The sequence below is a fragment of the Centrocercus urophasianus genome, unplaced genomic scaffold (assembly GCF_019232065.1).
Source record: "Centrocercus urophasianus isolate 14NV4802_14NV808 unplaced genomic scaffold, USGS_Curo_1.0 seq_5, whole genome shotgun sequence".
NCBI lineage: Eukaryota > Metazoa > Chordata > Aves > Galliformes > Phasianidae > Centrocercus > Centrocercus urophasianus.
The window spans coordinates 2,475,249-2,502,174 of record NW_024885088.1 but is presented as its reverse complement, the minus strand read 5'-3'; the positions used below and the strand labels follow the sequence as shown (position 1 = coordinate 2,502,174).

The 26,926-nt window shown below is 39.8% G+C and overlaps 1 protein-coding gene and 1 long non-coding RNA gene across 4 annotated transcripts in view; both read right to left on the bottom strand.

Moving 5' to 3' along the window:
- The window catches only part of GYS2 (glycogen synthase 2), a 41,264-nt gene extending 21,407 nt beyond the window's left edge, over positions 1 to 19,857 (bottom strand). Inside the window, exons 1-6 of one of the 3 annotated variants that reach the window (XM_042835036.1) lie at positions 19,760 to 19,807; positions 19,636 to 19,678; positions 19,261 to 19,490; positions 8,951 to 9,132; positions 6,522 to 6,713; positions 5,571 to 5,756 (exon numbers count right to left, since the gene is read on the bottom strand). In XM_042835036.1, coding sequence (XP_042690970.1) covers positions 5,571 to 5,756; positions 6,522 to 6,713; positions 8,951 to 9,132; positions 19,261 to 19,381 — 681 coding nt within the window. In that variant the 5' untranslated portion in view covers positions 19,382 to 19,490; positions 19,636 to 19,678; positions 19,760 to 19,807. The other 2 variants (XM_042835037.1, XM_042835035.1) reach the window with 2 other exon arrangements.
- Positions 19,858 to 20,426: 569 nt separating this feature from the next.
- LOC122169147 lies at positions 20,427 to 26,611 on the bottom strand. Its single transcript, XR_006171486.1, has 3 exons — positions 26,423 to 26,611; positions 21,312 to 21,370; positions 20,427 to 20,582 (listed from the first exon to the last, which is right to left on the bottom strand). It is a non-coding gene; the product is annotated as an uncharacterized LOC122169147 (long non-coding RNA).
- Positions 26,612 to 26,926: the final 315 nt, after the last annotated feature.

Genomic DNA, 26,926 nt, shown 5'->3' with positions numbered 1-26,926 from the left:
CTATCACAGAATTGCAGAATCATAGAAAGACAGGTTAGAAGGAACCTTTAAGCTCATTTAATTTCAACCCCCTACTGTGGGCAGGGTTGCCACTCACTGATTAGGCTGCCTCAGGCCCCATCCAACTTGGCTTTGAACACCTCCAGGGATGGGGCATCCAAAACTTCCCCAGGCAGCCTGTTCCAATGCCTCATCATCTTCTTAGTAAATAATTTCTTCTTAATACCTAACTTAAATTTCCTGTCTTTTAGTTTAAAGCCATTCCCTCTAGTCCTTTCTCTATCAGACTGTGTAAAATGTTGGTCCTCCTCTTGCTTATAAGCTCCCTTTAAGTACTGGAAGGCTGAAATGAGGTCTCACTGGAGCCTTCTCCAAGCTAAACAATCTCAGCTCCCTCAACCTTTCTTCGTAGGAGCGGTGCTCCAGTCCTTTGATCATGTCTGTGGCCTGAGTGCATTTTCTATTATAATACCTTTTTTTTTTTTTTAGTAAGAATCAGCAGAGGTCAGAGCCCACAGACTTCTTGGCTATGCCAGCCAGTGATCCAGGTCACCTTCCAGGTGAAATTCCAGGTTAGATCATTTGACCAAAAGATTGTTCCTAGTTCATCTAGGAACCAACATGGACCATCACTGTCTCTCAGTCAATTACAAAAGGTATTGGTCTATTTAAAATCCAAGAGGAGGAAAAGGAGAAAGAAAAGGAGAAAGGAGAGGAGGAAAGAAAAGCAGATTCCTTAATGTAGGAAGATATAAAAGATTAAAATCCTCCATCTTCAGCCAATAAACCAGCTGCTCCTGGGGAGGAAAAAGGTTTAGCAGGTTCAGACCTTTTTCACAGAACTTTTATTGTAGCAACATACAAAACCTTATTTGCATCAGTGTAAAAGCTACGCTGGACATAGGGAAAAGAGGAAAAAAACCAAAAAAAAAAAGCACTGCTGGTTGGACTTTTAGATCTGAAAAATTTTTTAAGCACAGCTAAACTTATGATAATATATGTATTGGGAATGAAGCTCATAACATATTCTGCTTGTTGAAATAAGAAAGTGTTGACTATAGAAGATTTTAGGTTCAGGTAGGTTCAGCAGTCCATGACCCCCATCTGTTTACACAGGGTTCCTCAGATGCTTGAACAATAATACAAATATCAGACACTACTAGTTACTGTGCAAATCAGCTTCTGTTTTGTTCTGCTTTCCCTCCCTTCTTCACTCCAGAATCAGAGTGATTTAAATGTGAATCAAAGAACTGAAGCTGAAGTGTTGCCTCAGGGTTATTGCCTCAGGGGTCCTCAGCTCATACTATCTGTTTGTTACATGCGGCTGAACACAACAGTTTTATTTCTAGTATTTACTATGATCCTGTGCATGCTGTTAAGGATTTAATGCTTGACTTCTCACTGGAGCAGGACCAGCTGAATTTTTCCCAGTCCAACTGAACTGAGTTACATCTGTAAGAATGTAAGAATTGCACACTCTCATCAACCAGTGATGCTGTATCACTGATGCAGCAGTGATGCTGACAAGGATCCTGTCTCCGACCAAGGTAAATAACAAATGGCTTGGGGAGAGGTTGAAAAGGTCTTTAGCTCCCTGTTTTTTCCAGCTATTTTGGCTCGATACATGATGACCATAAGGCTATAAACAGTATTCTCTCTCCTTACTTCCATTCAGATTCAGTTGCTCTCCTTAACAATCAATTCATAACATTGGCGCAACCAATATTCAAACTGATTTTTGAATTCTCTCATTGTTCCCAAATCCTGCAAATGGTTTGCTACAGCTCACAGACTGACAACATAGGAATGCAGCCATAGAGTCCTGGTGACATATAGTTCAGGCACCTAATTGATTTCAGGAGTCTAAAGAACCATCACAGTGTGGCAACCTTGCACTAATTGTTTCTTCCACCAAAAGGAAGTAAAGCTGAAAGCCAAGTTTTCGCAGATCCAGTGTTTCTAAAGACTATCAGAAGATCACATGGAGCCTTCTCTTCTACTTCTCCATCAGGTAGAAGCTGGTGACTTTTTTGTTAATAGGAGTGATAGAGAAAAATATCAGCCAGGCCACGCTGCACAGCCCTTTGCATGATCACTGATACTCCAAACAGGATGGGACTTGGGCCAAAATATTCTCACTGTCTTATTTTAGAGAATACATTTCTACTTTCTGTATTTGTGCCAGTGGTACATATTAAGCTTTCTTAGAATCAAAGTGGTATTTTTCAGTGTAGACTCAAGAAAATCTCAGTAACACTTTCACATCTTTAAAAGAGATCTTTCAACTCAGCTTGTATCTTCTGGTACTGCCTATCTATAAGAGCATAATAACACTGGGTAAAAGAGTGCTGCACTGAGTGCATATACGTGTGCATACGTGTGTTTGTATGTGTGTGTGCAAAGAGAGAAGGGCTGATGGACAATGGAGGACAAACAGTGCATTAATTTCAGGGCTAATGGGAAATACAACGGTGAGAAAGAACATAGCTAAGGAACTGTGAAAGAAGAAAGAGAGAGAAAGGACTTTGAAGATACTGGGCAAGCATCTTTTCTCAGGCATCCAAACACCATATTAAGGTTGTATTTGTGGATCCCACTGTTAAGTTCCTCTTCAGCACTGAAGAAAGTGCTGGTCTTCAGTGCTTGGCTTCAGTGACCAGAGTAGACCCCTCTAGTATGCATTCAAACATGGCTTTTCTTGGACTGTGTTGAGGACTACAAAAGGAAACGTGAATTTTCCTGTTTTTCTTTGCAGGAACTGTTTATGTCAGATCATCTCCAAGTACAACTAGGCCATACCTTTTCCTGTGGTGTTGCAACTGTTTTTCTGTTATATCTGGCACAGAACACACCACAGTGACTTCTTTCCCACCCATCTTGACTGCTGTACTTAAAGCTGGTTGAAAATATATTCTAGCCAGGAAAAGCTGATCAAAAGTAAGTAAAGTTTATTGCTATTATGCTTTAAAGAACATCATGCAATGGCACTAACAGATAAAGCAGCTATCATAATTGTGAGGGGGAGCTCACACGTACTAAAAATATTTTGTCTCATCCAAAGGTTTAATATTACAAAGCCCTGGAGAATTTCCATCACTGCACAAATCACTTGTTTGACCTTAATAGTTTACTACTGGAGGACAGCAACAATACCCTCTGAAGACACATCTGTATCATTTAATTACCAAACTCTAGATCAACTTCTTACGTTTCTCAACAAGCTTTTGGGCCCAGCTGACCTTTTTACAGTGAAAGGAGCCCTCATTTAGATATCTAATCTCTCACTAAATGTTAAATTTGTCAGGGAGAGCTTTAGCACCTTTTAAGCATGAAAAACAGCAATGTAAGAGTTTGGCATCGTTTCATGTATTAACACTGCATGTAAATGTCAATCTTTACGCAGAGGGCATAAAGGAGTACGGTCTAGACGTCCACAACTTTCCTCACCAAAATATTTTCTACAGCAGTTTATAATATTTTAAATAGATACATATGTTTTATTCAATATATTTTTAGAATAAAACTGGTTGTATTTATATTTATCACATAGTTAATTGTAACCAATTAGGCTTGTGAAGATTCAGAATAGGATACACTGTAGCTAATCACATAAAGGCTGGCCATGTAATGTGTGAACATTAAAAATGATATAAATACTGTGACTAGTATAAAAATATACCAAACTCTGTATGTCTGCTTAGATGCAAGTTCATGACTTTCTTTTGAGTACACAGGTAAGGATGAGGACCCAAAATTATCACTGAGGAAAAAAAAAAAGTGCTTTTCAGAAAAGGAGTCTATTTCACAAGACTTCCTGTAGCTCACCAAATTAATCAGAATATGAAACTCTTTTTTTTTTTTTTTTTTAATTTTCTTTACAAAAGGAAGGAAATTCTCTGACAGTATTTTTAGAATCGATTTATAAAGCTATTAGCTCCTCCCACTTCTTTTTTAAACTCCAGTTTCTCATTTTAAATACCTTTTCATTTTTTTAATTGCAGCTTCCTCACTAACAAATTATGTCTAATAATGCAAGTTGAACAAATGATTTTTTTGCTGAAAAGTCCCTGCTTTCCCTGTTAAATCTGAAATGAGATGACCTTAGTTATTTCAGTTTAGCTCTGTCCAGAGAAAGATACAGTACTGAGACTGTAATTAAAATTTGCATATATACATATAAGGAGAATATAAGGGAGTAGGAATGTCTAAACTCCTAAAGTTTGGTCTGATGGCATGCTGCCTCTTTAATGTCTGATCATATCTAATATCTAATGATATCTAATTCAGGAGAGCAGTTCTCCTAGGTGATAGAGTAAGACAGATTTTACAGAAGATAATATGAGGGAGGATATTTGGCTTGTGTTTACTGTGCTTTTGAATAAGGACAGTATCATACTACTGCTTCAGCCTTGTCTTTGGGAGACACTTAAGTTTGACACAGAGTGGAATAAACATCAATTATGTTACAAACTGATTCATTTTATTCAGTGCTTTTAGCCAAGGAAATGCTTGAACAGTGAATAAAGCAGTTGTTTTAACCTTTTGACTAAAGCTGCCCTCAATACACACTGGAATGAAAAGAATCTCTTGTTCTTGATTTGTCTGTAAACACACTAGAAATCCCAAATCATGTAATGTGACTCCATAGAAGGCAGTACTAAAGATATCTGGGTCCTTGAAATTTTAGTTTATGTTATGCTTTGACTGAAAAGGAACAACAAAAACCAAAGCCACTAAAGAGTTTACAAGAATTCCCAGAAGTGGATGTGGGTCTTTTAAACTCAGAAAATACTTCCTTCTCTGTTACAGAGAAGCTTGAAAGTAGGACTTATGATTTGCAAGAATTAATAGTCTGGGGAAAGGAAACAGCAAAATCAAAAAAAAAAAAACATTTAATGGCACTACAGGATATCTCCTGCAAGCAGAGAGCTACTAGCTATTTTTTTCTACGAACTTTCATTAAAGAAAGAATGTTGTGAGGCTGTACCTGACTACAGCTGTATGGGTTTCAAATTTACTAGTTACTCAGACTGCTAACTAACTTAGAAAATGCAGCATATATTACTTGAGTTGATCACTGCTCCTGAACATGAAGGGGAAGATTCTCAAAGCTACTTGCAGTGATGTCTGGCCCTATAACTCTCCCATGCTTTTGAGAATGTTCCAAATCATTGAAAAGAAGGTTATGAATCTCTGTGGGCAAACCTGTACAGCTGCAATATTATTCCATATAGCTGTGGATTGGACCAAAGCACTGACTTGATTAAAGACTGAATGACTTTCAGTACTCCGCAGTGAAAATCTGGTAACCTAAAGTTAATTGAAGGAAGTACAAGTATTTTATACTCTACAGAAAGATGGCATAGAGACAAAAGCACAAGGCTCTACACACCTCAAGATCTTACCATTTCTTATGTGTTGGAACCAATGACTTATCACTCTGCTGTGGGACAACTTAAGTGATCACACAGCATGGAAAATGTAATATATAATGTTGCACAATAAACAGAAAAGAACTAGGAGCTGGTTAGGTGGAAAAAAAGAGAAGGAATAAGAAAACTGTCTCTTACCTGGTCAAGATTGTTGTAGAAGTCTATATTGGCTGCACACAAGTATCTCCCAAGCAGAGTGGCATGGGTAGTAAAAATTGTGGCAACTGGAAGTTTCTGAGATCGAGACAGTATTAAACCCACTCCTGCCTGCCATTCATGGAAATGAGCAACTATGTTGGGCTTGTCATCAAACTGACAGGAAAGCTGAAAAAAATTAGAAAGAACATATATTAAACGTGTATTATCCAGTTCATCATCCCAGCCTCAGAAACTTCCTTCATATTGTCTTGTGTGTGTGCTCTTTCATATGACCAAACAGTATAGTGTTCTAAGTGGTCATGTGTCTTGATTCCTGTCAGCCTTAATCCTTAGCACACAAAGCACATGTCCTTCACTTGTACCTCAGAACAGCATCCTTCCTAGAGCGCTGGGAAGCTCTGGCAAGGACAGTCACTGTTCATTCTTTGAACTTGCTTATCTGCTATTGAAACTCTAATTTAGATAAAGAAGTCATGAGCATCTCTAACGGAGATGATTCTGTAGATTGACAAAGTTTTGTTTTTTCAGGGATGCTGTGGTAAGAGTAATGGAAGTCATGGTGTTGTCATTCATTCTGTCTGTAACATCTCTGCAAAGTACAATCTAGCAGCTGAGAGAACTTTCTTACTGGCTTCATGACACGTTTGTGAGAGTGACAACTTGACTATGGTAGGAGAGGAAAAGGGAGCTTGGGATCTTATCTGTAAGAACACCCAGTGACAAATAAAGGAGTTGGGAAAAAAAAAAAACAGTAAGAAATGACAGTGAAGACATGGCACATTTCACATAAGACTTGGAAAAACATAATTAAAGTGATAAGACTTAAGTTATAAATACAAATTTCATCCAGGTCAGGAACCACATCCCAAAACTTTTCTTCTCTGCTGACAAGGTTGAGGTTTTAAAAACTCCAGATTTTAAAAACTGTACCTCTTTTAAAAACCAGGCTGTTACTGATCCAAAAATTACAGCATCATTGGCTTCTCGGTCATGAAAAGGAATCCCTATGTTGGTAGCATCCCAAAATTCGCCTTTCCATCTGTCCAGATTCCAGGCTGCTGATCCTATATCAAACAGTAAGACATATGGGCTGCCCTCTATCAGCCATCTTCCAAAAAAGACCTAAAGAAAATAGGCAAAGATATAAGAAGAAAATGTTAAAGTGAATGTGAAAACAAATTTCCACAAGTATTTTCATCCATCAAATCATACGTATTTTACATAAGGAATGCTAAGGATCATAGTCCTCTACACCCAGGATTTGTGGCTTTCCTTGCAAAATACATGGAGTAATACTTGATCAAAGGTCGGGGTAAGTGGAAATTGCATGACATTTCCTCATTCTGCCCACACAGTACAGTTGGTGCCCTTTGCAGAGAGGAAGAAACAATCAGAAGGTGTTACAATATCTAAAAATATCAGCCCCCAAATATACAGCTTTCCATCTTTATCTGCATCAGTACACTTAAACATCTGTAACAGAATTATAACTCCAGTGATAATAACCTACCTGCACAACAAGGAGAATAAGCTGAACTGTCCTAAGGCAACACAATGCAATTTGGATCACATTTCACATTGCAGCAGTCTACACAGTCAGATTATTTCACCTTATTTCAAATTATCTCACTCATTTGGGTCTTCAACCCAAAATGGTTATAGCAGCAGAGGCATATTAACTGTGGATAATGAGGTACTATATGTAGATTAATGCAGTTTATACTCTGTACCCGGCTCATAGGAATCTTTTACGTTGTTGTTCAATTGCATTTAATTCACCAGCCCCTGGGCTCTCCAGAGTGGAATCCTGTCCTAATGTTAGAGCTGGTGAGACAGAGGGCAGGTCTTGAAAACAGAGACTAAAGTTCTCAGACCTATTTGCACAAAAAATAAAAGCTGCATCAAAGGTAGCTATATGAAGAAAGCTCAGGCCCTTACATACGTATTTCAAGCTATTCTGGTTTCTTCCTTAGGAAAATGAGGTTGATGGGCAGGGATCCTGCGTGAACCCTGATTTTAAATACGGTGTCAAGTTGTGGCAAGGAACACACCTGACCTGAGAAGTTCGGAAGCTTTCCTAGGTCCCCTGGTTTAAAGGGTTCCATTGTGATACATAAGCAAAATCCAGACACACTGATAATAGGATAAGTGCAGCTCCTGGAATCTAAAGCGTCATTATTAGAGATCAAAGCTATACTTGACGTACCTGGGATAGATCTCCTGCTATATATGAATACTCCAGCAGAACGATGCACATGTCAGACTGCCAGAGCTGACTGCTTAAATTGAATGTATGCTGGAACAGCATAAAGTATATATATATGTATGGATAGCTTTGCAAATAATCCGCCCCACAAGCCTTTTGCTATTATCTAAACAAAGGAGTGCTACCTTGCAGAGACATCTCTCTGTAAGGAACAGGTGCAGCACATAAAACTTGATAATTCACTTAGGAAGTCTGATAAAAATACAGATTTATATTCCTGTTAGATTAGACCTTTCAGTTTGAATTTCATTTTTAACAATGCCAAGCATCGTACAACAACAGCATCCTCAACAGACACTATCCCAAGCTGTGGCTCATGCATTTCCAGCAGTGTACTTAACACATAGCAGGGCATGAGAACTTAAGAACTGCCATAGCAAAAGGAAATAACACATTGCCAGTGCCACAGCTGGTGTGCCATTTTTAGCTCACTGCTGAATAAGAAGCACTTTATTACTAGTTTATGGTTGGAGTCAAGCTATGAGATTGATCTGAGGTCCCAGAGAAAACACCAATAAAACCTGAGCAAGAAACACAGATTAACTCCCTATGTATGCTACAGCTTAAACCCTCTTTCTAGGGAATGGATAGTCAGTTGTATTGATCTGAGGAAGCAGATTCTTTATCAGTTGGGTGCTTTTTCTTAAGCACACTTGTGGTTTTTCCCTTTGTGTCTTTCAACTCAGCACATTGCTTCATAAAAAAATTTTGTGATGATGAGATGCTTTTCTTAAAGTTTCTTCAACAGCACAAGAATGCTGAAGGTAACATAAGGGTTCAGTCAAACTAAGGTCGTATTATATCCACTAAAATCTCACTGTATTTAGATACTGGAGAAATAAGTCATTAATCCAATTAAGTAGTCTTGCAGATAAATGAGTGTTAAAACCTTTAATTGGATAAACTGTTTCTTCCTCAAAAATAACCTGTAATGAATCGACTTTGCTGTTCTAACCGTAGAATCTGAGCTTTTCCCATTGTGACATTGACCAGGACTGCTGTGTCAAGTGGAACAGTGGGAGCATTAACCAAAACTGTAATCTCCTCAAAGTCAGCTTAGTTGTCCTGAGAAGCAGAAGCACATCTGATTTACCTGACACCCTTGGCTTTTCATGGTATCCATTGCCTTCTTAATTGCAGGGTTTGGAGGCTCACATACTTCCACCTGAGTCTTCACATTGTGCTCAAAATAAGGACCAATCAGAAAATAGTTTTCACCCCATTCATCTGCTGTAATTTTGGCTTTCGTCTGGATCACGGTATAAATTCCTCCCACTGAAAAACAAGATCACAAAGAACAAAAAGTAGAAATGGGAACAGACCTTAAAGCTCTGGAATAAGTTCCATCCTACCTGGGAGTCAGACTGACTAAATCACTTCGCATATTCAGACTTAAAATGAAACCTGGAATCTAACAAATAAATAGAAATTCAGCCTCCTAAATTGTAACCAGAGCTTCACCATTTAGTTTAGGAGTATGCTGTGGTAGCAGACCATGTGTTATCCTTAAATAGCAATTTAATTCTTTGCTTAATTCTGGTTAACAGTATATGGCTTCCTTCTATTTCTCCTCCTATTTCTCTTCTTCAATTTCTCCTCTAATCTCAAATGGATGCTGTCTAGCCTTAATTACCAATTCTATCTATTATTATTACTATTTTAATTTCTTTCAAGTGTATGAAGTCACATCATAAATATTCATTCAATTTTTTTTTTTTTTTAGGTTTATTCAAATATCTTTTCAAATATCTGCACTCAGACTATGGGATTCAAATCCTGAGGCTCACAGTTCCATTTTCCCTTGCCTAATTTCGATTCTACTGCATTTCAAATTCAGACTGCTATTTTTTTTATTTTTTATTTTTTTAATGAAGAAGTCATCATTTTCAAACATGTACTTTGCAATGTGGAAATACATGTGGTAATAAGTAGGCTGGCACCTCCAGCTTGTTTCACACAAATCACAGAGAGAAGTAGAGGCAGTGATGAATTTTATGGACTATTGGCCATGAAATGGATTTAAACCTAAATCTTTGTAGCAAAAGGTGTCACATTCATCACTAATCTAAAGAGTTGTTAAATTGGTATGAACGTAGCCTACGTTGCCAATATAAATATCTGCAGCACTTTCCACCTCAATATCGTCAATCTCAAAAGTAAATGTAGTACTAAATTTCTAAGAGAATAGAGCAGTACTATCTTCTGATGAGTAAATACAGAATCTATTTAGTCTTGCATATGGGATGCTAGATTCAATTCGTTACTTTTCCCTGACAGTTTTCCACATTTGTCCCTGTGATCTATGCACTGGCAATGCAGCCTTGCAGCCCCCTTGGTCACAGGACCTGCGATGCAAGGCAGTGGCCATTCCACCACCACAAAAACAGAACACTAATAAGTGCTTAGATCAATCAAGTAGAAGGGAGGGCAAAAGAAGAGACTGCTGCTATATATCACAGATGTTTTTTGTCATAGCTCTGATGATTCTAAGCAAGGTAAGACAAATGAAGGCAAACAACATTTGCAGACCAGGAAATAATAGGAAAATAATGAAAGTTCCTACTCAGAAATGTCACCTCCCACTGAATCTGGAAGCATTTGGTAATACTTCAGATAAAAAGACCATGTTACACCTTTCAGCAACAACATCAAAATACATAAGGAGTCAGCAATGCAAGTGATCATTGTCTAGCATTCAGCAATCCACACTTCATTTTGAAAGGTACTTGAGTATCTAGAAGTGCAGGTGGAGCGCATAACCACTGCAGATGACAAAAAATCTTCAAGGTTGACCTGATTCTTCTTAAAAATCTGCCCCAAATGACCATGCCTTACAGAATAGCTGCTGAAGTTGCTCAGAGCTTCAGGAGATTAGCTCCCAAACTAATTAAACTGTATCACCCGAAAAGTATAGAAAGCCTTCTCCCAAGCCTGGTATCTTACAGTCCTGAGAAACTGAGCAGCCAGAACTATGCTTTCTAATGGTGTTCCTAAAAGAGAATTTGCATACTTAAAATCTTTTTCTTTACAAGCATGCCATTTGTTCTGAATGCCTGAAGGGTTCCCAACCTTAATTTTTTTTATGTCGAAGAGTCTCAGATTTCTAGGCATTTGACAAACAAATACAAACGCAGTTCCAATCTAGCAGCTTGCTAAATAAAACTATTTCATTAAGTTACTAACCTACATGCTAACTCAGGATCTAAGAAGATTCTCGTGTCTTCCTAAATCAATGCTACAGTTAAGGTGTACACATCATGGAGATATGGAACTGCAGAAATAAATCTATGCATTGGAAAATTCTTCTGTACTTTGGTCAGATCAGAAAGCCAAGGAAACTAAATCACAGCCACCATGAGCACCTCTTCTATGAAGAAAGGTTGAGGGCTTGGTTAGCTTGAGGAGAGAAGGCTTCGGGGACACCTTATTGAGGCCTTTCAATATTTGAGGGGAGCATGTAAACAGGAGCGGGTACAACTGTTTATGAAGGTGGATAGTGGTCAGACAAGGGGGAATGGTTTTAAACTGAGACAGAGGAGGTTTAGGTTAGATATTAGGAAGGAAGTTTTTCACACAGAGGGTGGTGACACACTGGAACAGGTTGCCCAAGGAGGCTGTGGATGCCCCATCCCTGGAGGCATTCAAGGCCAGGCTGGATGTGGCTCTGGGCAGCCTGGTCTGGTGGCTGGCGACCCTGCACACAGCAGGAGGGTTGAAACTAGGTGATCTTTGTGGTCCTTTTCAACCCAGGCCATTGTATGATTCCATGATTCTATGACTGTCTACCATAGCTGCTCTGGACAGGGATTTCAAAAAGTCCAAAGAAAGTGGCTCCAAATTCCTCTGCTCATAAGCTGATAGAAACTACATGAATATATTGTATTTGTGCAAATACACCATTTTAATAATGTGACAATCAGAAGATTCAATCTACAATGTCATGCGGTTACAATGACACAAACGTTGTCTGCTCTCATGGAAAGGTCATCATATGAACAGAAATCACTTTAATCCGAAACAGATAAACAAGTAGAAATGCTAGCTGTGAAACTAGTTGGTTTTTATTGGCAAAAATGTTGGTCTTATAATAGGGGGAGATTTTTGTGCAAAGTTACCTGGTGGCCACATGGAAATGAGTAAAAAACCTATGTGCAAGAATTAGAATATTAGATAACACGATAAAGCCACATATGACATCAACGGCATGGAGCTCTTTCCCCTCCATCAAAAGAGTGGAGATCAGTGCCTTTCACACTGCAAGGTGTTTAATGTTGGCAGCTGAGTTTGCAGATACTGCCTTTAAAAGAGATAAATGGCCTGGGACATCACTTTACAAAGCCAACAGCTGAGTGATCCTGTTCGCAAGATTTCGTGTAGCATTACTCTGTGTTCTAAAACATGTCCTGTCAAAAAGGAAGGCCTGTTCTGAATGAAAAATTGGAGAGTGTGCTGTGATCTACCACCATAATCTGTCGCACAGCAATGTAAATTACAGTTGAGGGTACTATTTTGCCTGAAATGCAATGAGAATTACTAAGGATAAAAACAAAAGAGTACATTTTATGGACAGTAAAAACTCTGCAGAAGATAGTTGCGATAAAAGGTCAGGGTTACTTGGTCCTCAAATCTACTTTTGTTTTCTCTGCCACTGTGGAAATATGACTCACAAGGCACATCTTTGTATAAACTTACATTGACTGGGCGAGTGAAACTGTGCGTATGTGAAAAGGGTCAGGCTTAACTTAAAAAAAGACAACCTGAGAAGGAAAGAGCAATGTCTAGAACAACACATAGACTTTGGAAAATTCACTTTCCCAAAACAATTCAAGGAACATGTTATATATTATGAAGAGACAGATTATATCTGCACAGTGGCTTTGAATCCACTGGAAATACTTATGTTAGTAATCAGTGTATTACAGATTCTACCAACTAACAGAGCTAGGCTGAAGTTGAATACACAGATCCTAACAGGATTCTCAAATTATTCTCACCTATATGATACATCACCTTGTTCGTCCCTAATCACATACTTTTATGTCATATTGTAGCTATAAAAAGTTCCCAAACAATAAGGATGTATGAAAATCCCCTGATGTTTTAGGTTTCTGTATGCAGCCTCTGAAGTTCTGTTATCTGAAGAATTAATAGTGAAATGTGAATAAATTATAGAATCATAGAACGGTTTGGGTTGGAAGGGACCTTTAAGATCATCTGATTCCAACCCCCTGCTGTAGGCAGGGACACCTCCCTCTAGACCAGTTTGCTCAAAGCCCCATCCAGCCTGGCCTTGAGTGCTTCCAGGACCAATTTAGTGTTCCAATTCCACCTGAAACACTTCATGCAAATATTTTAAGTTCCGATAATTTTAAAACCTCCTTGAGAGAAAAAAAACGTTTCTATTATTTGTTTTTAAAATTTATTTTTAACTTTTCCACCAGAAAGAGGAAATTAAGTTAAAAAAGAATTCAAGAAAAAATAATTCCCCTCATTTATTTCCATTCATCCTCTCCCTCTTTTTTGGGAAAAATAAACTGGTAGGGACAGGGGAAAAAAAAAGTTTTGGGGAAAGAAGGTCCACATGAGAAAGTTTGACTTCTTTTTAGTGCCCTCTTTAAAAGGAAAAAGATGAAAACAAAATATTTGCTCAGAAAATATTTCATAAAATTATTTTCCCAAGTTTGAATTTTTTCATAGCCTTTACCATAACTGCGCATTTATCTAAGAAGTTATCATCTTCATTACTTCAGCCTCTTACTTCTTTCCCCATTTCAAGTGTATTATTATTGCTGCATATTTAAAGTCCAAGCAGTAATTAGTGCCTTCTGAGACACTGAGACAGCTGTCAGAGCTATTTAAATAAATAAACGGTCTGTGAGTCAGAATGGACTCCCTGTATCACATCGCTACTGAGGACAGCATTATGCAGAAGCAGAGACCTGATTTCGCAACTGGAGATCTTTATGCAAGATCTATCACTGCAGAAAGCACACTATTTCTGCTGAAAATACCACATGGAAAGACCCATTGCAAATGCTCTTTGTCACCTGATGAGGAAGGACTTGCAAGATTACGCAGGAAATTCATTTCTAGAAAATGGCCTGTGCAGGTGGGAATGTTTGAGCAGGGAATGGTCCAAACTTCTCAAAGCTGCCAGAGATACCTACTGTTCACTTTACTTTCTCTCCTACCTACCCCACATTGTGGAAAGACAGAGGTAAGCAGCAGCAGACACCAAAAAGGAAGTAAAGAGACGGCACGAGAAGCTACAAAATTGAGACAGGAAGACTGTCACCTGCAGGATAGAGGCAGGAGCCCTTCCCTGCACACCTTTGCTACAGAGGCAGAGTTTTTTCCAGCCCTACTGGAAGGAAGGTGCTTCCACTCTTCATCTTTTCTATACTTCATCTTTCTTGCCACAACCTGACACAGAAGGCACTAGAGCTTTTCTGGGGGGCTGTGCTTGCCATGGAATCCAAGAGGGAAGTAGTACCAACTTCAGGATTCAAAATTGTAGAATCTTAAAATGGCCTGGGTTGAAAAGGACCACAAAGATCACCTAGTTTCAACCCTCCTGCTATGTGCAGGGTCGCCAACCACTAGACCAAACTGCCAAGAGCCACATCCAGCCTGGCCTTGAATGCCTCCAGGGATGGGGCATCCACAGCCTCCTTGGGCAACCTGTTCCAGTGTGTCACCACCCTCTGTGTGAAAAACTTCCTCCTAATATCTAACCTAAACCTCCTCTGTCTCAATTTAAAACCATTCCCCCTTGTCCTAAAATGACTTCACTGCCACAATTACTAGTTAACGTCAACTATTATTTCACCCCTTCCCCTCAAAATTTGTCTCTGATCTATAGACGTAATAAAATTGGGCCTGGTCTCATTTCTTCTAATGTTTGGTTCTATTCTGAATTTTTCATTATGTGTATCTGGTGACTATCTTTGGAGTAAAATAATGTCAATCAAAAAATACAAAGCCCCTTCACATACTTTCATACTTCACATACTTTTAATGTATTTTTTTGGCTACTTTTGTGTCCAGGACTCATCAGAAGACAGAAGTTATCTGTATCCTTTGAAGTTCTGGCACTAGAAGTATGTTTTGAAATAATACCAAAACACTGCAATTTACAGAAGATTTTCACAATACAGTCCTGCATCAGTACACACAATACAGTGTACATCATCTCAAATACAAAGGATTTAATTTCATATTACTTTGATGCCAAGATATCACCAGATCCAGAAGCACGATGGGTTATGATGCTGTGCTCATGCTAAGTTTCCCACAAGAAGATGATTTTTCTTATGGATAACAAATATGTGTTATATTTAAGACATATGCTAGCACATCTTCACTTTCTAAAGTGTTCTGGTTCAACTGTGTCACAGATTTCATCATCCACCTTCTCCCAAAGACCTTCCACCATGGAAAAACATTTAATGCAGACAGAGTGAAATGTTGGTCCTGCTGACTTCAGTGATTTCATGATTTAATAACCAAGGGTCCAGGTTTTCACCAGGGAACCCATGCACAGAACTCTGCTTCAGGGGAAAATGAATTACGGTTTGTTTTTAACAGAATCCAGTAGGGCTGGAAAAAAATATTTAAGATTCACCTACGAGTGATTTTTGAGCCAATCTGTTCACAGCTGAATGATGATAGAAACTGGCAGTCAGACCAGCATTTTTAAGCACTCTTCTTTCTAGCTAAAAGCTGTTAAGTATAGCAAGAGATACGAATCTAAGCATCAATTGAATGACTTTAAAGGAATCTTCAAAGAGCACAGATCAGATTTTCAGAGTTTGCAGCCCTTCTCATTATGCATATCCAAAAACTCACTAACCTACAGCTAAGAATTACACTTCTCTATCTCAGTTAAATACTCCAATTATCAGTGGGAAAATATTTAAAAGACGTTGAGAAGGAGGAATTGAGGACAAAAGATTACTGTGGAAGATTTGCTGCAGTTGCCTCCACGCTCCTGTAGTAGCTTTTGGTTTCCTGCTGACAATTTCTATCTATGGAGCTTCAGACACAAGATATACAAAGCTCAATACAATACTCTGTGCTCCCGTTCTTACAATTCCATTGGTCTTTGTGTTATGAGAGAGAGAAAAAAAAAAAGCAAAACACAGCAAACAGTCCACTTTTGCAACATGCATAGAGATAGGCCCAGATCTAGCTTTACTGAAGCGTACTGGCCCCAAAAGATGGGGAAGGAAGTGTGAAAAAAAGCTGAGTTTCTCCAAGATTACCACCAGATCATGCAGCTCTGCAGTGCACTGGGGCTCTTGCCTGTTTGGTTTCGTCCCTTTCTGCCACATAAACACAGTAGATTCACTTCACAGTATGGGACTTGCCCATCAGTGGAGAGTCAAAGCAGGAGAATCTTGTATCACAAACTACATTTTTCTTACATTTGTGACAGAAGACTTTCAGTGCAAGATGGTGTTAATGTTGTGCTCACATTTTAAGCGGCAAGTTCCTTTTTGCTTTACTTGGGGGTAAGGTGGAGGGAGAGTCACACTTCCAGATGAGATTCTTTTTTTTTTTTTAATCCCTCATTCTCTCCTTCAGCTATCTTATCTCTGCATGCTCCAAATTGGCTATGTAAGCTAGGGGAAAAAAGAATAACTGAGATGCTGGTGCTTTCCAGTTCTTATGTCAGAAGCTGCCACTCAGCACAGGCAGCACTGGAACACAGAGTATAAAAAGGAAGCATAGGCAAGTAGAAAACTCTGCTAGTTAGAGCATGTGTTAAATGAACTAGACTTAAAAAAGGGAGGCACCTTCACTGTGGCAGCTGTTGAGAAAGAACTTAAGAGGCTCTGGGAATAATGAATACTTGCATATCTCTGAATATTGAGTTCATGCAACTGACAAATCCTTTCCTTCCGCTGCATCATAGACCTCAGTACCAACCAGCACCACCTCCTGCTCAAGGAAATACCAGTCAACCCTCTTTTCCAACAGGCAGTCTGGCATATGAAAACCCTCTCACACCATACAATCACATATACTCACATATACTCACATATACTCCTGTAGTTGCAGGACCTTTCATTGTCCTCCAACTCTGAAGGCAAATGTATTTGTGAAGTTCAGAAAACTGAAGCTACTTGCAAAGGGCACTGCTTACAAGCAACTAGTGATACACACAAGGCACATATAAAGACTTCAACTCTCCTGTAGGCAGCAGCAACATTACACCACTTCAGCTGCATGAGCTAACTTCATGCTGAAACAGCTTTGCATTGCCAGAAAAGAAATATTAAGGCATCATATTAAATCATCAAATGAGCCTGTCAGGGCAATAAGCCCAGCTTATGCTTATCTTTCCCTCTATATTAGAAATATAGATAGCAACATTAAAACTAAAACACTGAAACATGCAGCAGCATTAAATCTACGTGGGGGCAGGGTACTTAGTAAAATGAACAGTTATTCCATAAGAACTGCTAAAGGAGGATGGGGAAAATGGTGTAAGTGATTGTATTTCCTAAGCCTGTGTATCTTCTCTGAAGACTCTCCCTTTTGTTGGCTATTCTCTTTCCTTATAAGCCCAATGCCTTAACGTTTTCCAAGAACTGTTTATAAAAAGGTCACTGGGGAATCTCATCATGTGACTTTGACATTCAATTGCATGGAACACACAGGAAAAAAAAGCCTTCAGCAGCAAGAATATAAAGGCTCACAGAAAAGTAAGCTGAAATAGGCTTATTGAAGACTTTTTGCACAAACATTTCCAGTCAGGGTTGGCTGATGGTAATTTTGTACAGAAATCCAGTTTTAATGAAGACACTGTTTGCTATGTCTAGCTGTGTCAGCTCCATTTGGACATATGAGTTTGACACCTGGGACAATTAACAGCACCTTTATTTTTAACTAATTTGAAAAAAATGTTCACTCTATTATAAATATTAGTTCTCCCATAAAACACGAAACTAATCAGTGCAGCCAAATCAACTGACACAGCTAGAAATAAGGTCATTAAAAGCTGTATGGATGATCAAAACATTCTCAGCATTTTTCACATAAAGACAGATACATCGAATTCTTCTTCACTTTTTCTTAAATATCTGTGTGATCCCTGTAGCCAGGGGGTCCAGATAACAAAGTATGTAAATAGCACAGGGCTCAGAAATGTGAACGAGGACATCTGAACTTTCCAGATTTCTGCTGCCATCTGCTTGCCAATGGCTTACTTACCATGCATGCTGCAAAAGTAAATGCTGCATGCTCCAAATTCTGACAGTAGACAACTACCTCAAAAAACTTGACTAAAACTACTGAAAAATAAGCCCACAGGGATTCAAAGTGTAAAAGCTACTCTGTACTACCTCTGTGTATTGATCCTCCTGGGCAAGTAAAATTGCAGTTCAGTGCAGACTAAATACTGGAAGCGATCACAGAATATTAATTCTAGTTCCACCAGAGTGATAGACCCTAGCACTCTGCTCCTCTCACACATATTTCCCCGTTAGGGTTAAAATCTTAGCAGATTACAGATCCTCTCTTCAGTCTAATCTCTTTATTTATCTGCCAGGACAATAAGACACATAGGTCAATCATTTACTCATACTAATTCGCTTTTATGGCAAAAATGGAGCCTGTCCCCCCTTAGTGAACTGCACCTAGCCAAAATGATTCCATTCTATGATTCTATGGCTCCATTCTATGAAAGGGGTATATTTTGATGAAGGAATTGGTAATGGACGCAGAAAGATCTTTGAGTAACAAGTAGCATAGACTTTATGTGTAACACTGCATGGTGAGCAGATTTTGAGTCTGTACACGTGTGCAAAACATGAAGTCCCTGTCTGGCACTACCTGTGTTTGCAAAAGCCAGTCCAAAAGGGTTTCAGCTGGCGTAAAGACTGTTGGTCATTGACGTCTGTTTTTGTTCAGTGGTTTCAATGCGACTATGTTTATTTGTGACTATTTCAAATTGGGCCTCTTTTCCACACTGCTATAGAAGGAGAAACTAACTTCTCTGAATTTAGTGTCTGTTTTGCAGCCCATTTTCATGTGTTATATTCCCAAGTGAATTTGCATAGAAGATAAAATCTAAATACGTACAAAGGAATGTCTGTATATTCATAAACGTGCACACCTGGGCATAACACTTAGATGTTTGTTTAAACAACGCAGCCCTGGTGGTGAATGGTGTGCAGACAAATACATGTCCTGACACTACTATGCTCCTTCCACGGAAGTACATGCAGATGCAGCCCACACACAAACATGGATGCTGCATTTGTTCCTGCCGATACAAAACACACGCAGCCAGCTTTTGCCCGGTCTCCCTTTAATGCCCCTCATGACCACATCCTACACTTCTCCTCCCACTTCCACAAAAACAGCAGTGCTGACTCTTATGAGTGTTGTACAAACCTTTGTTGGTAACTTCCCAAGAAACTTCAAAGAGCAACAAGTCCTCCACTGGTAGGTCTTCATCTTCCCATTGAGGAAGCCCATTAAGAGAGGTCATGGACAGTGATCTGGCCAGTGGCATTTTCTTCAGCCCCTAAATGCTCACCACGCAGGCCACAACAGTTGTACTCAAATGTCCGCTTAATGTAGCCGTTTCTCTGCAGTTCTGCTTGGAGTGGTCTGCCGGTGCGCTGGGTTTGGAGAAGAAAATTTACTCAGATAGCTGGCAGCTAATGGGTTTAAACTGTCTGACCACCAGCATTAAATTGGCTCAGTGAAATCCTCAGGGCTTGAGAAGCAGCTGCTGGCAGAGGTAAGAATTTAAAAAAGACTGACCTGAGGAAGGTCTTCGCTTTGGGGGCAGGCCTTTCTTCTGCCCCTAAAGGGAGGTAAAAATTGGTTTTGAACTCCCCAGCCACAGCATTCAGTATCTTCCCCTTCAGGAACAATTGAAACTCACCAGCTGTAAATCCAGCACTGCCCTGAGCAAACTCCAGGAAAGAGGACACTCTGAGTTCACCACCTGATCTGAGTCCAGCCCCCGAGTCCTCCCCTGCCTGTTACCACTCATAGACTTTCTCTACCCACTGGCCAGCAGGGTAAACAGGCTCTTTCTACATGATGCCTGTAAGATTACTTGTCAGGTTAAGCACTGTTACCTATTCTTGTTCAGTCCATCAGTCCAAAAGCACTAATTTGCCTCACACAATTTGCCTTCCACAGCGAATTCCAGCTGTGTTCCGTCTCTGGGCAAGCTGTTGGTTTCATTCTGCCTTAGGACAGGTCTGCATATCTGAGAGTTTCTACAGACAGAGCTACAGTTGCTCTATTTACATGTTTTTGTGGCACTCCCTAGATCTTGTCCCCTATTTTCCACATGGTTTCTCTTTTTCTCTGGCCTCTGGGCCCAGGGAAAAAATACACCCATCTTGCTGCAGCACAAAGCACAAAGCTAGGATGCTGCAAGGAGTGCACACATCTGCAGAGCTTGCAGCTTAAGACCTCCCAAGATCCACAGAGCAGCTGCCTACTGTGATGATACTTATGTGCTTATGCTCAGAGCCTAGTTCCTCTGGGACAGCTGTGTCCACTCAGCCAGAGTCTGAGATTAGAAAACAACTTGCCCAAAATCCAGAGTTCAGCGCTGACCAGATCTCCAGATCTCCAGGTGATATCCAGGGCATCACTAGCTCTATGGAAGGCAATGGCAGGCGTGGACTTCATAGCAGCACAGATGGACGGAGCAAGTCCAAGGCGATAGGTTTAGAAGACAGGCAGCCCATCTGTATAAAAGTAATACAAATATGACTTTCTTTTCTTTCCTATATAGAAACCAGTAATAAATACTGCAATTTACATAATTACATGGAATGGACAGCATCCTGTAAAATAGAAATGTAAGGAATGCTGTAAGCCAGTAAATATTTGAACTGTGGGAGAGCTTAAGGCCCACATATGCCAACGTTGCTTTGTCACAGCATCACCATATTCATCTCTTGTTTACCATTATGCTGCCAGTCTGCAAGAATGGACGTGTATACAACAGCACACAGGCAATGTAGTACCTCAGAGCAGCTGGCTCACGTTATTTAGATGCAAAACCTGTAATACTGTGGGGGTCTCCTCATTTCTGAACCCCATTTCTGAGGATGGCACTACATAATCTTTCAGGTCCCTTCCAACCTAAGCCATTCTATGATTCCGCCATTCTATGATTCTAATATCAAATCTGCCCAAGTCACCCTTTTCTCTGAAAATTTTTTTCTCTGAAAACCAAGGCGGGGCTGACAGCCTCACAAATATCATTCCAGGTGACGACTAGAGAGGGCAAATCCAAGCCAGCCCACAAACTCATCTTAACCGCAGAGCCCCGTGCCACCCAGGCTCCGTTTCGCACACCACGTGTGCTGCTCGTTGACCACTAGGGGGCGCCCGCCTCCCAACGGCGCGATAGCCTGGCCGCCATGTCAGGGTACAGCGTCAGCCAGCAGTGGGATAGCGGGGGTACTGACCGATGCCAGATGGACGATGGCAGTCCGCTGCCCCCAGGCATTCAGCAGCTGTAACAAACCTAAAAGACATGTGAACAGTGAGCTGAGGTCAAAATAATAAAAATGTTAAGGTTTTCATATAATCTGAGGTTTTCAGACTTTCCAGGCTTTTCCAGCTTTTTGTGTATGTGTGTGTGTGTGGGTTGGCAAAAGATGGTAGAACTCCTTTAGTCTTGGCAAGTGGGTTTGCAAGGATCATCAGCTCAAAGAGTATCACAGAATTGCAGGGGTAGGAAGGGTTCTCTAGAGATCATCAAGTCCAACCCCCTGCTAATGCAGGTTGCACAGGTAGACATCCAGGCAGGTTTTAAATATCTCTAGAGACTCCACCACCTCTTTAGGCAGCCTGTGCCTGTGCTCCATAACCCTCACAATAGAGAAGTTCTTTAGAAGTTCTTTAATGCTGGTACCTGTGATCCTACAGAAAGAAAACAGCTCTCCAGGAGCAAAGTTATATTCTGTTAGCAAGAATGAGCAAATCTACAGCATATGCAGTGGGGGGGCAGTTCCAAGAGCAGAAAGGAAAAAAGTCACTGTCTATCCTCCATGCAAAGTGCATTGAGAGGCAAGTAATGAAAAGGGGACAGTGCTAACACTAGAAGAAAGTGCCATTTTTTGTTGTAGAGATAGGAAGTCACTAAGCTTAGAATAGCTCGGACTGCAAGGGACCTTAAAGCCCACCTGGTTCCTATCCCCAGCTGTGGGCAGGGTTGCCACCCACTAGATCAGACTACCCAGGGCCTTATCCTACCTGACCCTGAACACCTCCAGGGATGGGGCACCCACAACTTCTTTGGGCAGCCTGTGTCACTGCCTCACCACCCTGTGTAAACCTTTCCCCTGCCATCTAGTCTAAATCTCCTCTCTTTTAATTTAAAAACATTTCCCCTTATCCTATTGATATTCACCTGTGTAAAAAGTTGATTTCCCTCCTGTTTATAATCTCCCTTTAAAGACTGCAAGGCTGTAATGAGGTCTCTTCAGAGCCCTCTCTTCTCCAGACTGAACAAGCCCAGCTCCCTCAGCCTGTCTTCATAGGAGAGATGCTCCAGCCTTCTGATCATCTTCCTGGTCCTCCTCTGGAGTTTCTCCAAAAGGTCCACATCTTTCCTGTACTGGGGATCCCAAGCCTGGACACAGTACTCCAGATAGGGTGTCAAGAAGGCAGACAGGGACAGTTCTCTGCTGGCACTCCCTCTTCTAATATAACCCAGGATATCATTGTACTTCTGGGCTGCAAGCGCACCCTGCTGGCTCATGTTAACGTTTTCATCTATCAGGACTCCTAAATCCTTCTCAGCAGGGTTACTCTCAAGAAGTTCTTCTCCCAGTCTGCACATATATCTAGGGTTGCCCTTACCCAAGTACAATACTTATAGATTTTTTTTCTTCTTCTGTAATATAACAGAAAGGACAACTGCTGAATTGGAAAAATGGAAACCTACACAACACAGTAGTTTATAAAAATACTTTCCACAGTACTGAAACTGGTTTTGAGTCCAGTCTTTATGTTCCCATATTACTGTTATCACCAAAGTACACAAACACCCTCAGGTAATGCATTATACAACATGGCTCAGTCTGGCCTGGCATCATAGGTGGTTGCACCAAGTTCTCAGCTTGTGGACTTGAACTAATCTCACTTGCAAGATCTTGGACAATAAGAAGGCTGTGTCTGAAAAGTCTTTGAAGAGAAATGGCACAGTGTGTGTTTTGTTTTGTTTTTAAATTTCCTACAGTTCTCTGGATATTGACAGGTATCCAGCATCATTGCCTGAAATGTGGAACTGGCAGCGCAGTTCTCTGAATATTGACAGGCAGGGATAATAGGCAGATAAGAGCACACTGCCCCATATAAAGCTCTTTTCAAAACTGTTACATTCCAGGATGTGGTCATCTCTACTGGCTTTAATCTAACTCCTTCTGTTTGGGACCCCTCAGTCCCTCCTGTAGAACCACCTCAAGAAAGTTGGAAAATCAGGCTCTGGCTGTAAGAAAGAGCATGTTGGGGAAGAAATAGTCAATACTGTTTATTGACTGAATTTATAATGAGAAAAGTGCACCTGGGTCAGCTGTAGAAATAAATTATATATAGATATTAAAAATGTTCATAAACATAGGGCAAAATTTTACAGGTTTGTAGCATTAGTTACTTGCACAAGCTGTACTCTGGAAATCGAGCAGTAGGTGGCACTGATGGCATTAACAGGAGTTCTCCAGTATCTACTGTGTTGTTTTGCTTTTGACAAAAGGCCGTTTAATTTTTCTGACTAAATCTTTGTTCATGACAAACCTTAGTTTTATAAACACCGTGGAAACAGAATCACAACACAACCAGCAAAATGGGGGACCTCTGCCTGGAAGAAAAGCCCCTCCCTCAGGCTGAGTTGCACAGGGAAGAAGGGAAAAGAAGAGTAATGAGAGGATATTTAATAAAGTGAGCTCTCTACTGTACAGGGTGTTGTGCTCCCATCTAGGATGCAAACTCATGGACAAAGACACAAATACTTTCACAGATGTACAAACACAGCTCCGGGTAGTTCTGAATTCTTACTCTTTTATCTTGTGTGACATTGAAAGAATTGTTATTACAGCTAGCAGCTCGGTTTCACAGAGCTTATCTGTATCTTCTCAAGTAGGCAGGAGTGCATTATTTTACTTCTCTGTCTGCAAACAGTGGCTTGCCCAGCTTTGTGTGCTTTGAAAGACTGTTCTGCAAACTCAGAGATGTGGTGCTGAAAGAGGCCTTTCCATTCATTCAGCTAGTAAGGACTTAATTAGAGAAAAGGAAAAAAAAAAAGGCTGTGCCATGATCAGAATTAAGATACTTGCTGAAATTTAACCACATTCAATGATCCTCATGAACAGAAATTCGTCTTAATGAAATATAGGCACTACCCATGAGTATGGTCTTCTTTTTTGTCTCTTTAAGATCCACACTATTGACTTTGAATGCTTTGAAATGTCCAAAGATTTGTTTCTGTTTATTCTTCTGACTCTTATCTTAAAAAAAAAAAAAAAAATATATATATATATATATATATATATATATATATATTAGTTACACATATATACACAACAGAGCATTCAGAATCAGCACAGTACAGAAGTCATTTTAAAAAATGCTTATTTCCTTCTAATGCAAGACCATTCACCACTGGAAAAAAAACAAATTCAGTGTAATGAACAGAAGCTCAACAACAAATAGTCTCCCAGATTGATCTTCAGTCTGAGTGTATCAGGGACTACTCTGCTGTCATATGTGGGTAGGAAAATGAGTTTGATATAATTCTAAGGTGTACTGCTCATGTCTACACATTCCCAGTGACGCCACTGGAGATGGCTGAATGAACAGAGGCTTTGGAAATTATAGCACTCCTGTATCATTGCCTGAAATGTGGAACTGGCAGCGCAGATAGAAAATGTACTTCAGAAAAAATGTCTTTTTTATTCCCTTTGCATTTTCATTTAGTACATCCCATTATGCAAGAATTACAGATATTACCTTCCAGAAATTGCTGCTGATAGGTGCCACCTTCACTTTGTTTTGAAGATTTTCTGGATTTTTTTTTTTTTTAACCTCAGATGTTGAGTGTGTAAACACAACTAAGTAGGATTTGAAGAGCTCTTACAGAGGAGAGCATAATGGAGAAAATGTTTGCATAGAAATCATAGTTTGCACATCCAGTACCTGGGCCATATTGTGCATTGTTGCTCATGTTTGCAGGTAAATTACTCATTTCAGACACTGAACAAATCCAAGCCTTGTGAGTCTGACCTCTCCAGTAGACCATTGAAGTTAATGATTTGCATGACTCTTTTGCTTGCATAGAATGACTCACAAAGCAATGGCATCACAGGAAATCATTTATACAAATGGAGTACATCACTGTGGTTGGTGTGGGTTTTAGAAAGACCCTAACTATTGTAATCTCTGGAAAGCTTTGAAAGTTTTGACTTACTTAAGGTTGTGCTCTGAGACATGAATTAAAGGAGAACTACTCATAGATAAAGAAATACCCAAAATCAGACATTGTCCTGAGAGGCCTTGTTAGGCTATGGCAGTGTGTCATTCTGGACCACAATATATGGATGGGGCTCTTAATCACACTGACACTAGTGAAAGTTCTGTGGTTATATACCACTGAGAATGTGCAACATAATTGTAATGATTTATATCTGTAAATTGAAGTAAGTACCATTTAGTTGCAGCATAAGGCTGATGTGAGTTGTATCAACACAGTGATAACAGCAATTTGATGAGGAACTGAGGACACAAGTCACCTACTTACCACAAAATACAGTTCTAAGTTAGATTCTATGAAAGTCACGTAAACACTACCAGTCTAGGAAAAAACTCTGTACCTACCTATATGTTCTGTTGAACACCATTCTACTGTTTAATCCTGCCACCAACTCTCTGACCTCTTTTTGTCCTCTGACTACTAAAGGAGAAGCTAATGGAGCACTGCAGGTAAACTCAGAACAAGCCCACCTCTTGCTTAAGTGATGGCTGATTACCACAAACATCAGCTTTACTAAGCTTGCACAGTTTCTTGCTATACAGACTTACAAATAAACAAAGGATGCAAAGGATATTCGAGTAACAGAAGGTGATAGTTTGCTGTTCTGTAAGCATACATGAAGAAGCTATTCTACAGCAACTGTAGTGAAGATACAAGACTATGTGACAAGCCTCCTAACAAAAAATAATTGCAGTATAGTTGATGTATGCATACCCACTTACCTCAAAGGTTTGAATGCGCAGAAATTCAAAATTCAAGCTCTTTCTCCTTAGCATTTATTTTATTTATAAATCTATGTTACAAATACAGTGGTAATAAGCATATATTCGAGGTTAAGTGTAACATGGAGGATGACATTCTGGCCTTCTGGTATCACCATGCCAGTAATATCCCTCCTCTCTCCATTTTCCAGTGGTATTTCCTCATCTCTTGTCTGATGCTTGCAGAGCAGTCAGACTGACTTCCTGTTCTGTACTCTAGCTATAAACCTGCAAATACAGGAGGGTTAGGTCCTTACAGCATTCAAAACTACCTTACTGCTCTTACCTCGTGAGAGTCAAGCAAGCTGTCCTCAGTGCTTTCTGAAGTGTTCTGCTTCTGCGCGCTGGCTTTTCTTGCTTATTTCAACATAAAGTCCAACAGCACCATGATGTTTTCTCTTAGGCCAAGGTACCTCTTGATACACAGGAATGTGTTTAAAGACCTGCACTGCCTTTCACAGGAGCAAAGTTCATGTATCTATAGGGCTGTAAAAGCAAAACATAGACAAGATAAGGAGGAGTCTGCTATGTACAAAAGCCACAGGTATCTGTTAGGTGAAAACTAAGGCAATACAGTCATTAAGGAATTTTTATGTTTGCTGTTTAAGTTTATATTACAGACGAACTCCAGACAAACAGAAAGCAATAGGCTGCTATTGTGGAAGCATGCATGGGAAAGCTATTCTATAGCCATCCAATTGCTATGAAGATCTTATGTGATAAGAATCCTAACAAAAAATAATTATAGTTATTGATGTACTTGCATACTACTTATAAATATCAGTAATGC